The 16955-nt window shown below is 36.8% G+C and overlaps 1 protein-coding gene across 3 annotated transcripts in view; it reads right to left on the bottom strand.

Moving 5' to 3' along the window:
* Positions 1–2224: 2224 nt before the first annotated feature.
* LOC149228178 (protein PSK SIMULATOR 1-like) overlaps positions 2225–16955 on the bottom strand; it is a 242561-nt gene continuing 227830 nt past the window's right edge. For all 3 annotated transcript variants that reach the window (XM_089378086.1, XM_089378084.1, XM_089378085.1), the window contains 3 exons: positions 3411–3487; positions 3083–3127; positions 2225–2937 (listed from right to left, as the gene is read on the bottom strand). In XM_089378086.1, coding sequence (XP_089234212.1) covers positions 2400–2937; positions 3083–3127; positions 3411–3487 — 660 coding nt within the window. In that variant the 3' untranslated portion in view covers positions 2225–2399. The remainder of the gene's footprint in view (positions 2938–3082; positions 3128–3410; positions 3488–16955) is intronic.

Genomic DNA, 16955 nt, shown 5'->3' on the forward strand with positions numbered 1-16955 from the left:
CTAAACTTCGATTTATGGTTGGAGCTCAGGAAGTTGTCACTAAGGGGGGATAGGCTCTAGTGCCTCCTTCCTTCTCCTATTGTGTCATATTTGTAAATCCTTCAATCCTATCCCAAGTTGTTCTTAAGGGGGGATGTTAGGATATTCCAACATAGGAAATAGTTAAGTACAACTTGGTCTAGTATAGAGTTAGGTAAAATGTGTTTCTTTACTATGTACATTTTGTAACTTACAATCCGACGGTCACGATATGTAGTGATCCGACGGTTCATTCTCTCCTCAGTATTATCGACACTTGATCCGTGGCTTAACACCCGATTGGTCCATGATCTCTATTTAAAGAGCATGGAGGGTCATTTGTAGGTTAACCGTTCATGAGAGAAGCTTATGTAAATTTTCATTCTTTTATTAATAAATTGCCTGAAGTGGCCGCGTTGGCTCAGGCCGTGGACTGTTTCCCTCTTTGAGGGTTTTAACCACGTCAAAATACTGGTGTATTGATCTGTGATCTGTTTGTGAGCGGTGTCCTTTGGTGTTCTGTCTGAGGAACTTACCCTGTAAATTCCTACAGGGAGTCAAAGAAGTCATCTTGAGAATCACAGTGCAAGTTCTTTCCAAGAACCCGATAAAGACTTAGAAGATCAAATTAAGATGGCCAAACTTTTTTATAATTCGACAGTTCTGCTCAATGCTTAGAAGATCATATTATTTTCTATTGTCAACTATTATAGGTACTAGAACAAAGAGTCGTGAAACCAAATCACAAGCCCAACCAGAGATAAGTCTTTCCATAAATATGCTTAGAGTATAAAGCAATTCTAAAGGAGAAGACTGTATATATATGAAATTACATATCTTATCTAGAGGACATTACCTAACAAATGGTCATGTCCCATCAACTCCACAACCAATCAATGTGTATACATACCATCACAGAGGTTATTGTAAATCATATCCTTCATTCATATTCTTATTCAATTATTTACTTGTCCTTCTTATGTTAAATGTCATTATGTTAGATCTTTTTACATTCCCTAAATATTGTTCATTTCACTCCTGTTGAATTGAGATCTGGCCACCTTGCTAAAATACCTCAACTAACAAGAGGAAACCATTTGCCAACACTTGGATTTCAAAAGGAGACTTCCAAAGCCCTAAAAAGCTGGACAAGGATGGTTTAACCAATCTGTTTATAGGTCCAATCTACACATACACTTATTTCCCTCAAATTTTGAGTTTCGGCTTTATTATTTTGTTATCTCAATTTTCTAAGAGTATTCAACCTGGCCCTTTTACCATATCAAACCATTCACATGCACCAACTACATGCACATTTATCAATCCTCATAGTCCTGTTAACACAAAACTAACCTATCAGGAAAATACGTCCCTCACAACCCTTGTTTTCCACACAGTTCTGAGTTTTCTAAGCATAGAACAATTTCATATATAAATAGATGATACCTGAGTTATTCACTAAGTCAATAGTATATATCATACTATTAAACCACCAAATTGACAAGTCCTTGCCCTCATCTTATTGATGTCCAATGAATCAAAGCAGTGAAAATTGATTAACAGTGTCCTCCTTTCTTGAATGTGCTTTTGGTTCAGTGTTCGACCTAAAAGATAATTTGTTTCTTATATGATTACCGGCACAAATGCCACTCATTATGCATACGTCAATAAGAATAACTAAAGTTTTCCCCAAGTGCATTGCGAACTTGCATTTTCATTAATAGGCTATATATCTGATTTATTAACTATCATTTGGACAATAACTTGAAAAATACACGCAAGGATGATATGAATGTTCACCACTGTTTACACGAGCACAAACAGAGACCAGGTCCAGATGAATTACACAATGTTTTGCATATGTAGCTAGTTTAGCAAACACTGTATCCTATTATTGCAAAGGAGCAATTAAGGTTGAGAATGAATGCATAACAACAGATGGAATGATCTATCATGGTAGAACACAATCACTGTATAATTTCCAACATAAGTATCTTGCAAAAAATCCGAGACACGAAACAACATACTAGATATAATCTTTTCAAACCAGAAAGACAAAAAAATAGTACAGGCAGATATTTGAAACCACTCGTAATTTATGCAGGGAAGATTATTGAAATATTTCCTGCGAGATTCTAGCATAACATGGCTTTAACATTGTACATTCCATACACATTCAACTTATGCTAATAACTGTATACATACATGATTAGAAATAGATATTTCCTTTATGTATATAACTTTCAGACTATACAAAATTTATAACAGGAAAAGCTAAGCTTGATCCTCTAGTGACTAAAAATACATCACCCAACTTGTTACAACTAATTCAGGCTACTAATATTCAAAAGTGGAAACTATAAAAGGCTCAGGCATACAAACTACAATAAACTGAGTGTATCAACCCTGTCAATTACATCTAGAGCTTTTATTCTATCAATGTCAAAATATATAGCAGGAAGTGTAGGTGTATGTTGCCTCCTCACTCCACTGAACTCAGTTTTTCTATTGCTAGTTGGTGAGTGGCTATTGCTCTTGCTCAGCCTATTGACAGATTGGCTGGTACATCTTGGCTTAAATGTATCAAATTCCTGACTTTTGCTGATTCCTGGGGTCAACTTCCGTTTGTTCACATCTTTGAGCATATTTTTGTCTTCTTGTGAGAGTTCAGGTGCTATAACATGTCCGTTTGATGTTGTAATGGATTTATCAGAAGCCGGCTGACAAAGGGTCGCTTTTGTTTGTACTGGAGAACGAATAGGTGACTTGCTCGGAGTGTTTCTGGCCAGGCTTACAAGGTGATGAAGCCATACAATCAAATCAAGAATGTAAGCCTCTGTCTTCTCCTTTGAGGCATGATGAAGCGTTTGAATGAGTGTTAGTTCATTTTGACCGGGTTGCCTTCGATCTAAAGAAGAACTATGCAAGATAATAAAAGATCAGTCCCATGATCTCATCAAAAGAATATCTGGAAATTGCAAAGTTGGCCTAAGTTCTTATAACTGTAAATATCACTATTATAATCCACAAGTAACAACAAACAAAGCAGTGATACGTCACTTACCCAGTGCTTGCCCACTCCCCAACCCATCCAAATCCATGATGAGCTCTGAACTCAGATTATTGCCATGACAACAGCACAAGTGTAAATTCCATCAACAAACAAAGAAAAACCAAACGACACAAATTTAAACAATGTAAAAGCCTTTGTTATGTGCAACCATAAATCTATCAAGTTCATGATATTCACCATGCTTCAAATAAATTGATCAATGTTCTTGTGATGAGCACACCCTATTGTCTATGATGACATCATGAATAACAGAATAAACATATGCTTAGAAATTTTGCAGCATGAATTTTATGATGGGTCCCTTAGTTGTATCCCTTACTTTGTGGTATTTGTAGCAACAGGAACTAGCCATGCCAATATTTTCTCCATCTCTGCTTTGATCTGCACGACAGTTAGCTGTAGACAGAATTTGAAGGAAAATTAAAATGCTTAGCTATCATCCAATCTAATAGCAAAGCCCTACTAGAACTTAGTCTACAAACTGAATGTCCCAGAATGAGGTAAGTAGAAAACTATATTTATAGTTTGAACCATAATTATTCGAAATATTTATACCCCCAAAACCCCTAGAACCAAAACTAAGTGTAATTGCAAATTACATGAACCAGAAAAATGTGGCTATAAAATCCATTCCACAAAAGACATTTTGATTTCAAATCTGTAGGAAATATGTGTACATTTGCAAAAAATACAAGATGGAAATAACCAAAAATTTATTACATAATTTGCTAAAATCAATTAATGAACATACACAGGATACCAAACAATTATTGATGTTTAAAATATAGGTCTGTGAGACCTTACCTCGCTGGCCAACTTTTCTAGGGCCATATACAAAAAGGAAAAAAGTACCACATGATTTTTAGACAGCTATAATTTTACTGTTCCCTGTGTTAGTGTCCAATAGTCACAGTGATCAAATTTACACTTTTCATGTTGTTGGAGTCTTAGGTCAAATTATAATATTTTCAAATTAAATTTGACATGTCTCTTGGTCGTCAAATGGTCCTAAGTCATTGTCTAGGTGTAATGCTACTCTCATAATACATCATATGTCATGGTCATCAAGGTCAATTTGAAATCAGTTTCATGAGTCATTGAGTCACCAAAGGTCATTTTTCCTTCATTAAGTGTCATTATTAAAATCTGAAAAGAAAGAGTCATGGTGTCATAAGGTTGATCGTGAAAGTGTCATGAGTGTCTTGTTGCTCTAATCAGTGATCATACTAATTAATTTGGGTGTGTGATCATCATATTTCCATTTGAAGTCATTCATCATCCAAAATTAGTAAGATGTCATGAGAGTTAGCAAAAAAGAGAATAAAGTACATAAAAAGAACCCTAAGGAAACTTAAGAAGAGGGATAACCTTGACCTCTTAAGCTGATGCATCATTGGTGGTCTGAATGCATGACAGAGAACAAAGAAGGAGACAAAATTTTGAAACTTTGAGTTTTTGTGCACACAGGCAAAAAGTATCCTACAGAAACGCAGCAACTAGCTCAGGAGGTCCAAATCAAGATTTTCAAGCATGTGAAGGTAGCTAAAGGCATAGGTACACCAGAAACGTACCTGAGGATAATTGTAGTGTCATGAATTTGCAGAAAATGATCAAACAATGCCTTTTTTACACCTTGCTGCCACCTTTTCAGGACACTCGCTGCGTTCGTGGACAGTCTCTCTTGAAGTCAATTTTGAAGGGGTTAAGAGGAGGTTTTTGCATCGTTTAATGGCTCCATGGTGTAGAGGACATCCTCAGCTTTCAATTCATGTCTTCAGCAGCAAAAAATTCATCAGGGAAGGTCTCCAAATTATCTTGCAGATAGTTGCTGCGCTTCTGCTACAAGTTGCTGCGTTTCTGCAAGATTTGCTGCATTTTTGTGACCAACTTCAAGCTTGGATTCTGAACAAATGGGAAAGTATTTTCGAAAACTGAAGGAGGTTTTTGGTCATAACATACCCAAAAACAATAACCTCTCTCAGTTTTTGAATATACTCTATGGTTTGGCAAAATATTCAATCATCTTAGAGGCCTATTTTTTTAGAAAATAAGACACTCTTTTTTTCCTGTTTTAGTCATGTTTTCTTGGCGCATTTTCCTAATAGCTGGAAGTGAAGTTTTGAAAACCAAGAGAGGTTTTTATTAAGGACATATTCAAAAACAAAAACCTCTCTCATTTTTTACACAGGAGTTACTGTACAGGTGGCACTTTGAGACCCATTTTTCACAATTTCGCCAGGCCAGAATCGCTGACAGGGTTCTAGAACTTTTTGAAATTCGACTTGGTGGACCTCCAACTTGGCATGGTTGACCTCAAATCTATTTGAATAATGAAGTTTGAGGATTTTTCTATCATATCCCATGATTAGTTCTTCAATTATCACATTTTTAGTTAGTCAAAAACCAAAGCCTAGATAGTAGGATATGAGCAAATTTTGCAAATATTTTATCCCTAAATTATTGTAACTTCTTCCTATCTTTGGAAAAGGAAGGATTTTGACATCCTTAGGCGTAGATGATGTATTTTGTATATATTTGATGACTGGAAGAGAGGGAGGGGTTGGATACTTGAAGCTTATACTTTGAACTAGTGTATTTGACTTTTTGCAGAGACATCATATACAGTTGCAGCTATTATTGTGGGATTCATGTGTTGCGGTCGGTGGCACTGTTTTTTCAATATTTTTTATGCATTTGATTTTTAAATGTTTTTGGCAACCATCTATGTTTCTTCTCATGATTATCTCTTAAGTTTTTAAACAGAATACATTGTCTAGAATGCTCTATTTTTGTCTGAGGTTTTCATATGTGTCTTTTCATCCTCTGAAACAAATGAATTCATACATGCATGCTCATTTTGCTCCTTCTTTCCTCATTACCATACTACAATGACAAACCATTTGTGTCACTGATTACACCTACCTTGCCTCATTCTATGTCTGCAGCTGATCTTTTGGAATATTTGGCCTAGTTCCTAGACCCTGTGCTTCTTATCCGGCAAACCCTAATCAAAACCCTACGTGAACTAATACCTAGCCTAAAACCCTAGTATTCTCCAGTCACTTCCATTGGTTGTGAGGTCGATTTAGAGAGAGCCCTCTCTGATTTGGTAGGGCTAGCTACCAAGTCAAAAGTTGGTCTGTGGTTACCTCTTTGGTTTGCTTTCTCAGACTTGGGGAAACTAAGGAGTGCTAACACTCTGCATTACATAAATATTTTCTATCACTCATGAGGCAATTCAATTGTATATATCATCCCAAAACTATGTTGCATGAAAGAGGGTATAACGAAAGTTTCTGAGACAGGCATGTGTTTTGGGAATGACAATTTCAAACTTTCAGGAAACAGGAAAGAAAGGCTATTAAATAATAGAAAATTATATAAGATATAAATTAATAATAACAATAATAGATGCCCCTACAGTCTATCTCTGTATAAGAAATAAGAAGTTTATACATTTTTAGAGGTCATTTGGAGTGTCTAGCTCACAGTTGAAATTATTGGAAATGGATACCTTGCACCCTTAAACAAGTACATTCCATTTTCAGATCAGATGGTATCAGAGCACTAGGTTGCTTGATTGACATCACTAGCTTGATTGTGTAGCTTGAAAGGTGTCTTAAGCAGTGTTGGAGATTGACTGCTTTATTATTCTGCAAAGTACTTGTTGTTTGAGTTTGTTGAAGCTCTTTTGTTCATTTTTATAATGACAACTTCCATAAGTGAGTTCTCAAAATCGTCCTCCTTCACAAGATTCTTTGATGAAGGCTTGAAGCAAGAATTTTTCATCATGATGAATATGGTGAGAGAAATGTATGAGGATGAAAGAAAGAGCTCTAGACTTCAAGAGCAGTTGAATTCCATGAGGGAAGAGAATCAGTTGCTTTCTAACCAATTGCAGGAAGTGGAAGGCCAACTTCATATTGCAAACATGAAGCTGGAAAGGATGCATGAGTTTGAGACACAACTCCTTGTTGACAAAGAAGCCTTAGCCAAGTATCAGCTTGAAGAAGAGGTAAACAATTCTAGTTTGTCTTCAAATTCTGATAAGAATCTTTATGTTGGTTCTTTTGAGAAACATACCAGAGGCCTAGGGTCCAAGTTGATGTCCAAAATGGGATATGAAGGAAAAGGATTGGGCAAACATGCACAGGGTATAGTTGAGCCAATAATGGTTGAGGTAAGGCCTAAGAATTTGGGTCTTGGCTATGGACAATCTTATGGAGAATGTTCTAAAGCAGCCATGAAGGCAATTGAAACAGTTCCTAGAAGGAGTTTCATTTTAGGTTCTCTACCACAAGGTTGTAAAGGTTGTATCCTTGAGGAATGCAATAGTTTGAAACATGCGTTGCAGGAAGAAGGCGTGCATAAGCATGCACTTGAACAAGGAAGTGGTGAACGCTCTAAAACCATTGAAGGGATTGATGGTGTTCCAAAAGGAGCTTCTTCTTCGTTTGATTCACCTCCTCATGAAGGTAATGAAGGTGAAAGCGAAAGGTATAAATCTGATTTCAATCATATTTCCTTTGATCATGTAAAGCATGGAAAATTTCCACACAAGCATTGGAAAAGAATTGCATGTTCTTTTTGTGGTTTGTTTAACCATAGTGTTTCTAGATGTTGGAAAAGAATGGCAACATGCAGGAAACTTTTGAAGGAAAGGAGGCAAGAAGCCAAAGTTCCATTGAACAATGCAAATCATGCTGTCAAGAAGATGAACATGTGTTGCACTTATTGCCATAAGCATGGACATACTGCTGAAAGGTGTTGGACTCTGAATCCAACAATGCTTCCACGAAAGTTGAAGAAATTGGAGAAAGAGTATGGCAAAAATGGGAAGGAAGTTTCCATCATTGATATGTGTCAGGATGATACACATGTTGATATCGATGTGCAGTTAAAGGAAGCGCCTTTGAAATGGATTGGTAAGAAATGGTTAGAATTCTTATCCAATTAAAGTTGCATGTCTTTGATTGAATGCATTTCTTTGTTAAGGGAATGCAAGTTGCAGGATGGAAAAACTGAGTAGGAGATTCACTCTATCGCAGCGAAAGTTATATTCATCTCAGCTTTGAAAGTACATGTACCCTCACCTCTTTAACAGGAAAGAAAGGCTGTTAACTTTCAGGAAACAGGAAAGAAAGGCAGTTAAATAATAGAAAATTACATAAGATATAAAATAATAATAACAATAATAGATAGGATTAGAACCTATCCCATACACAGAAAATGATACTAAATGTCAAAATTATCAAATAAATTAGATCAGGGCCAAGCCCATACATAGATATCAAAAAACGACATCATATGTCAAGATCATCAAGTCCAATATCATCATACATATAATCAACAATAGCATCATAATTTGGACAATCAGAAGTCACTGCAGAACCTAAAGATGATGCTTCAATCATAGAAGTACCATGTTCCTACTGTTGACCCCCAGATTTGCCTATACAACTGGAGGGTTAAGATCCAGCTAGCCTTCATCAGGTTGGAATTCAGTGGTAGGTGCATCAGTTTTCACAGTGATCAGAGTCCAAATTGGAGACATTCCCTAGATTTGGAGGAGATTGCCATTTTTAGCACTTTCTTATTCCTCAGAGCCAGAATTCTGAGGTCCACATATGAGGGGTGATCATACATTATTGGTCATTGCAAGCCCATGATGCCGATGAGCTTTTCCCAAGTGACATGCAAGTATTTTCATGACACTGCTATTTTTAGCAGTGACGACACTGACATGCGAGATGATGCTATTTTTAGCAATGCCTAATTTTAGGCATACTATAGTTGGCATCAATCTCATAGTAGTTCCCTTCATTTTCCGCCTTTCCTATTTTTTAGAAGTCAAATTGCTATTTTTGGCCTGCCAAAGTTTAGCCACTATTTTTGCCAGGTATGTGTTCTAAACACATGATTTCAGTAAGCAGTAATGAACTGGATCTAATTGAGCAAGTGGAAGTTTTTTATGTGACATGTGGCAGCCATTGGAACTTGGAAGGGTTGCTCATCAAGCAAACCCTAGGTCGACCCTCTTTAATATTTTGACATTTGTTAATTTTGTGTATCCAAACCTATCCTTTAACTTGAGTTCTAAACTTATCAGTGGATAATTTCCTTCAGATTTGGAAACCTAAGTCACCTTGCCAAGATTGTCCAATTTCCGAATTCCATTTGCTAACATGGGTCAATTAAAAGTATTGGCATTTTCCTTAAATTGATTAAATCAACCTCTTACTTCAGTTTGTATGCGAGATAATTGGGTCTCCTATTTTATTATTGGCATACCTGCTAACTATAAATATTTTATTGTTAGCAAGGCAGGTTTGCAATTTTAAAATCATAGTTCAACCTCTTAAATATACACAATCTGAGTCCTATAATTTATAGTTGAAGATAATTCATGGAGTTTTACCTTGAGAATGGATTAATCTTCTTGTCCCATGGACACAAACTAATGTTTAAAGAGGAATTTGTGGCATCTGATTGGGTTCGTGTGGCTGCAAGTTAATAATCAGCCTGTTGATTAGATGTGGGTCAGCACTTGATTCAGCAATCTGCATCGGAAGAAGTGTTGAAGTGGTTGTTAGAACTTAGTAGCAACCTGTGGTCAAAAAACAGTGGTGAATCACTCTGGCAGCCTATTCCCAACCTGCATAAGAGTTATTCTCTCAAACAGTGGCTGTGCTTGTGGCTGTATTGGAATTAAACAATGAGATAACAGCCTGCCAAGTCTGTATTTAGAAGGTTTCTTCAACAGGTGGTATTAATGCACAGAACAGTGCTGCCAGTGAATTTATGAAGAGCATTCACCTTACAATATAGCATGGAGTTGATATTTTAGGATGGTTCATCGATTTCCCTGTGGATTAGTTGTTATCCAGCAGTTCTAGTTATATGTGGCAAACAGTGATGTATTTCCAGCATATTTGATCATAACCAGCAAAAATAGTGTTAACAGTAAGTGCTCTAGCAGCTCCTATTTGTTGAAATATGTAACTAGGTTCGGTCTTCATAAATATGAAATGTACTCTTGATTCTTGTATATTGTAAAAAGAAAGAAAAAATATTATTGTTATTTTGTAGCATGGGTTTCATGCTCAAGGTCATTTTATTTAGAGGTCAAGCACCCATTGAGTGCTTCTAGGGTTTGTCATAGAGTCAAGAAGTCAATAGAGTCATTGTCATATGAAGAAGACCCCATTGGGCATCTTGTAACATGTCAAAAGAATTATTTTTGTATTTAAAGTGTCAAAATACCCCTCCAAGACCAAGTCGGCCTGGCAGCTAAGAAGTCGGCCTCATTAGGGCATGTCATCCTCCTTGGAAGCTTATATATAGGAGAGAACTTGACCTCCTATGGAAACGCACTCACTCTTCATCATCCAAGCAAAGAAGAGGCAGAAGAAAGGCAAGAGCAGAAGGATAGAAAGAAGAAGGACGGAGTTTTTGGATTGATACTCTCTCTCTATCTCTCACGTGCGAAGATAAGGCTAGGGTTTTACAGCTACAAGGTCGAAATTGTCAAGTTGCAAAAAGAAGGTCGAAATTGGTGGAAGAAAGGACTTTTAGGTCACCAACTAACCCTAGAAGGAGAAGCAACCCAAGCAAAGGAGCAAGGAAGCATTGGAAGCCCTAGTTTCCTTCATACGTGTGGAAACAACAACCTTTTCAAGGGTCAAAAATTTCAGAGCTGCAGTGGAGGCCGAAATTCTGTAGCTGGGGGTCGAAATTGGGCAGCTGAAAGAGGTTTGACTGGGTTTGACTTGGATAGATGAAGCACGTCATCAAGAAGTTCTGGCTTGGTCTTGGAAGGGTCTTGGTCTTGGTCTAGAGGTCTTGGAATTCGTCATTTGAAGAACCTATATGAAGAGAAGAGATTTGTGGGTTTTCCTCTCAAGAAGAGAGGTTTTGGCCCTGGCTTGCAGCCTGCATCCTGTGTTCTTGTGTACTATTGATTTTCATGTTTTTGGTAGCTGTTTGATGATAAGAACAACATAATAATAAGAGATGAAGCTAATAATAATAAAAAAGTAAAAATACACCACAAGCAGTTATCAAGTCTAAGAGAAATCACCCTAATCATAGCCCTATTGATTTCTCAACACTATTCAGTATGTGTGGCAAGTGTGCTATTCAGTTCGCCCTAACAGCAGTGTATTCACTTATTTTGGCGTGATTGGACAGCAGGTTGAATTCTTTATTCATAGCATTCTTTGTTTGGTAACTGGCTGTCTGATGTCCAGCATGTGTGGAGGGGGGGGATCTTAGGTTTCTATCCATGTAAGGCTAGGGCACACTTATGTTCTAACATCTTCATTTTATAAGACCTGAGTGAAGAGGACAGAGTTAGAGAGAGTTCATTGGGAAATAGTCTTCATCAAGCGAGCATTCTTCTTCTCTCCCATTCTTTCTTTCTTTAATTGTTGCCTCCACTCTATGCACTGTTTGTTATGTAGCCACTTTTGTACTTGCCATCAGGATGCAGACAATTTTCTTGGTCAATACAAAATAGGGTATAATCTAAGTTTTCGTTACACTGTTGTGGGTGCCCTGAGTGTCTTTACTTTGATATTTTTAACTTAAAGTACATGCCCATCTCCTTTACATCTTCATAGTCTAGCCGTTTTTTTCAACTAGAATCTCTCTCATATTATTTAACTTAAGCTTTCTTGTGTTCTTGGTTACTTGCATGCACATCAATGGCAATTACCTCAGGTTTTGATCACTCGTACAGTCGTACTAAACATGCAGATTTTCTAAGTAATGACAGTGCATGAACAGTAAGGAGTTGGGACTGTTGAGAAATATAGCTTGAGCAGAAGATTCCTGCACAGGTTAGGTGTGAACTTGCGAGAAGTAGTTCAAAACAACTTTTAGTGACCACTTAGTAAAAGTGGGAAATAATATCCTCTTGTACTTTCACTTAAATAAATAAAAATGAAATTTAAATTTTCCATGTTCTCCTAGTCTTAGAAATATAAATGAAATATTCTATAATATTAGTGAGTTAAATTTGTTCTAGTCTTAGCCGTACACCTCATTGTTGAGATAAGGTGGTTGCTAGGATTAGAGAGATTAGTTGCTAAGATATAGGAAATTAGTTGTTATGATTAAAGAGATTAGTTGCTAAGATACACGAAATTAATTGCTAGGATTGAGGAGATTAGTTATCTCTCTCAACACATAAACAGAACAAGATGAGAAAAGTTGAAACACACATGAAAACACTCGAGAGAGGTGGAGGCCAAGAGAAGGAGAGTGCATCTAAGAGGAGAAAGGGCAGATCCACTGTAGCAAAAACAGCAAGAGGGAATCCGTACAGCAGCAACATCATACAGTTGTACAGCAGTAGCTACTGCCTTTTTTCTTCATCAGGTTAACCGTTATACTTCTCTGTTTTGTAGTGTTTTGTTTACTGTACAGCTGCTAAGTTACAGCAGACTGTGGAGGTACCTTGTAAGCTGTGATCATTGCAATGAAATGCTGATTTGAAAAGGAAAATCACTGTGAATGTGCTATTTATTGTTTCCACTGTTCATTTTTCCAGCCATATGTGTGATTGTTGCATGTTTGGAAATATTCATTTCAGTCATTTAATAAGTTCAGATCGGACTTATTTAATTAAAATAAACATATGACAGCAATCTTTTGCAAAATTTTCAGTGGCACCCCCTTGTGACTGGAGGAGCAGCAGTCTGAACGAATTAGCAGTGATGTTAAGCTTATTACTTACATTTGTTTCCTAGGTTTGCCCAGAACAGTTTGAGAGATAACACCTACCAAGACAAAGTAAGATTCTCCAAAGCTATTTCCAAATCATCTTCCTCAATATTCACGTCCCGTTCCTGTGAAGGATCTGACTTGTGTTCATCCTTCCTCCTAGAGATGAGTCACATTTTTAAGTGAATGAAGACTGTCTTCAGCCTTCTGTCAACGCAACCTGTTACATGTTACCAAATGGATAAAACTATCGGTGCTCCAATTCCATTCACATAATGATGAACTAGCCACTCATGAAAGGGCACAAACGACCAGGTTGTTACTTTCTCTGATTCATCAACATAAATGGACCACCATATAACAAGGTCTACTCTCATCCATGTCTCCAACAGCAGATATATCTGAAAATTATGTTGTTCCTTGCGATGAAACTTGGAAAGATATTTTTGGAAACTGTATAACCCTGGGATATCCCCTAGGCAAGGATTCCTGGAAGAATCTAAATTTGCAGACTATACTTACTAACAACCCCCACTCATGTCTAAATAAAAGGAACCTTTGTGGCAAAGAACATCTGGAGGCCTGGCAGACCATAAAATCAAAACTACAAAGGGGACTTCCTCAACCAGGAATGTCATTCGAAAAAATATGATCTCATGATCATATGTGCTCCTGTACAATGGTAAATCTTGGGCAGAAATGATCTAGTTTGCTGCCAAATGCCCTTTTAGGCAGGGCATTCAAAGCATAACAGACCTGTTTGATCCTGTGACTAGATAATGAAAAACATGGCCAGAATTGAAAGTGGAGTTTAGACCAATCTTGGAACATGCCAACAGCATTGTCCCAGAAAATCTTCCAATCAAAATCAGGATGCAAGCTCTTGTAGCTTGGTGGAGGGGCCGGTGCTAAAAGTGGAGGGACCACCACTGGACAACAGAAATGTATATTTCCAAACATGCAACAATCACAAATATTGTCCAAGAGTGTCAAGAGAGGCACCATGTAACGAACAAGGTTCGTATACTCATAAGTTATACTCCAGAAGACTTGGAATATGTAGATCTCCATTGCAGATACAAGAAAATTTATTAAAATGTATGAATGAGAATGATGATAGATTACAACTGAGGGTCCCGAATATATACCCATGCAGGTGTCCTCTCACAAATGATCATATGTGCTCCTGTACAATGGTAAAGCTTGGGAAGAAATGATCTAGTCTTCTGCCAAATGCCCTTTTAGGCAGGGCATTCAAAGCATAACAGACCTGTTTGATCCTGTGACTAGATAATGAAAAACATGGCCAGAATTGAAAGTGGAGTTTAGGCTCAACATCTCAGATAGAACAATCTTGGAACATGCCAACAGCATTGTCCCAGAAAATCTTCCAATCAAATCAGTCTGCAAGCTCTTGTAGCTTGGTGGAGGGACTGGTGCTAAAAGTGGAGGGACTACCACTGGACAACAGAAATGTATATTTCCAAACATGCAACAATCACACATATTGTCTAAGAGTGTCAAGAGAGGCACCATGTAACGAACAAGGTTCGTATACTCATAAGTTATAATGCAGAAGACTTGGAATATGTAGATCTCCATTGCAGATACAAGAAAATATATTAAAATGTATGAATGAGAATGATGATAGATTACAACTGAGGGTCCCGAATATATACCCATGCAGGTATCCTCTCACAAATGGTCATGTCCATAGATACATGTCTTTTCATTACTAACTACTAGTTAATTAATCATTACTTATGATTTTTATTGTTTACATTACTTGTATTATTTTTTATATGAATTATATTCATAACATTGCCTTCCTCTTCAAAAAGCTTTGTCCTCAAAGCTTGTTGATGAAAAGGCTTATCTCTTTTTCTGTTTCGAATGTCTTCTTGTCTCGGAACTATCATCTTCGTTGATACAAGTTGATATGACCCTTGGAGTGATATATAAAATTGTCGCACAGAAGAAGGATCTGACCATCCTAAATTTATCTTCTGTGGTATCTTTCGATCACTGGAAACTTGTGATGAATTGTTATCAGTGGACTGAGTTTTGCGCAATTTAATATCCTTCGTAACATAAGTTTGTTGTTTATGTTCTAAGTGATACAGATACATAGATTGATTGAGATGTCTATTCTTGTGATTCGGATGTAGATAAGGAGATTTTTTGTTTGTCCTTCCCTTATCGTGTGTGTGGCAAGATTCTGATTTACTCCAGGTTGTGATGTCGTCGATTCGGTTAACCATTACAGGACCTTCACTTGGGTCTTTCATCATTTGAACTGCAACCTCTGAATATGTTTTCCTTTCAACGGCATTGTCATCTTCTTGAGTTCTGATATTGACTAGCTCAATATTCGTTCCTTTTTCTTCAACTTGGAAGGTTATGTCTGAAGACTTCAATATGTCTTTCATGTTGAATTCTTGTAGTTTTTTTTCAAGGATTTCTTGTCATGATTTTCTCAATTTTCGTTTGCTCATTTTTTAACTTTCTTGAAGAATTGCTTTTGAGATTTCTTGTTATGAATATAATTCATATAGAAAAATAATACGAGTAATGTAAACAATAATAATCATAAGCATTGATTAATTAACTAGTAGTTAGTAATGAAAAGGCATAGCTCTATGGACATGACCATTTGTGAAAGGACACCTGCATGGGTATATATTTGGGACCGTCAGTTGTAATCAATCATCATCTCATCAATTCTTATATATATTATTCAATATACAATTACTTGTCCTACAATGGATGTCTTTGTCTTCGAAGTGTTCTGAAGATCATTGCAAGTATACAAACTTTGTTTGTTACACACCACAACTGGCCTATTACCCACCAGCTCCATAGGCAATAACTTCCCGATGTTGGCATTGGCTATCTCTAAGGCTAAAAGCCTCCTCAGCCCAAGCAGGACAATCATGGGTGGGAACCCAACAAAATAGACCTAAAGTTGGACTATTGAGAGTTTGGGACCAGACCCAAAAGTATGAACCTTTTATGCTATGTTGCCGGATCTAGTAGAGGCAAGAGGAGTCTTGTCGGATCCACGGATCTGAACCGGATCCGGATCCGGATCCGCCAAAAACACCTCTAAAATATGTATTTTTTATATTTTGACTTTTTAGAAACAACCAACTTTCCAAGGAAACGGATCTCGATGGTGGCTGCCGGAAACGCTGAAATGGTTTGCCGAAAAAGTCAGAAAAGCAGATTTTTTTTTAGCTTTTGATTTTAGTTTTAGGTTTCGATTTTATTTTGCATATAGTGTGGTCCCTGCTTCCCTTTGTAGGCACTCAGCAATCATAAACATCGGACCCCTGCTCCCTTTGTCGGCATTCACCCCTGGGCGTCCGCCCCCCTGCACATAGTAACGCAGGCCCCCTGCACGTTGTCACTCTCACTGTTCACACTGTCACCCTCAACCTCTCGTGTTGCACACAGAAACGAAACACAAAACACAAAAGAACACAGAACAAGGAAAGCAACACAGCATTGAGGTTTACGGTGTATGTTGGTTGTTTGCCACCTTGAAGACTTTAACATTCAACCAGAGGAATCGGGCTTCGGCAAGGTAATTAATTATTATATTATTTCGTGTAGTGTTTAGTTATATTTAAATTATAATATTCACTGCAGTGTACTGTAATTATAGTATTTATGTAGTGTTTCAGTTTAAGTCATTATAATATCTACAATATTTACTGTAGTGTTTAATATTATATATTAATAATATATGATATTAGCCTAATACTAGTGGTAATAGTAAATACTAATTTAAATTTTTTTAGTTTTTAGTGGTAATTTTAAATTACTAATTTAACTCTAGGGAGTGGAATGGTGTTAATACTTGGGCTTTTGTGGACAATGTTTGAGCTCTATTTAAATTTTATTTATTTTTATGTATTTACTATTTAATTTTGTATTTTAATTTTTAATTGTTTATTGATAATATATTATAATTTGAATTTTATATGCAGTAACCAATAGAGTCTATACCATTATCATTATGGAACCACCACAGCATGAGCATAGTGAAGGGGAAATCATCAAAACAGACCCAAAAACTCCTCTATGGCAATATGCGGAGATTATTGGAAAAAATCTCGAAGGTGATTCATTTAAA

The sequence above is a fragment of the Pinus tabuliformis genome, chromosome J, assembly GCF_031772625.1.
Source record: "Pinus tabuliformis cultivar Carrire ecotype Pingquan chromosome J, CPIR1, whole genome shotgun sequence".
NCBI lineage: Eukaryota > Viridiplantae > Streptophyta > Pinopsida > Pinales > Pinaceae > Pinus > Pinus tabuliformis.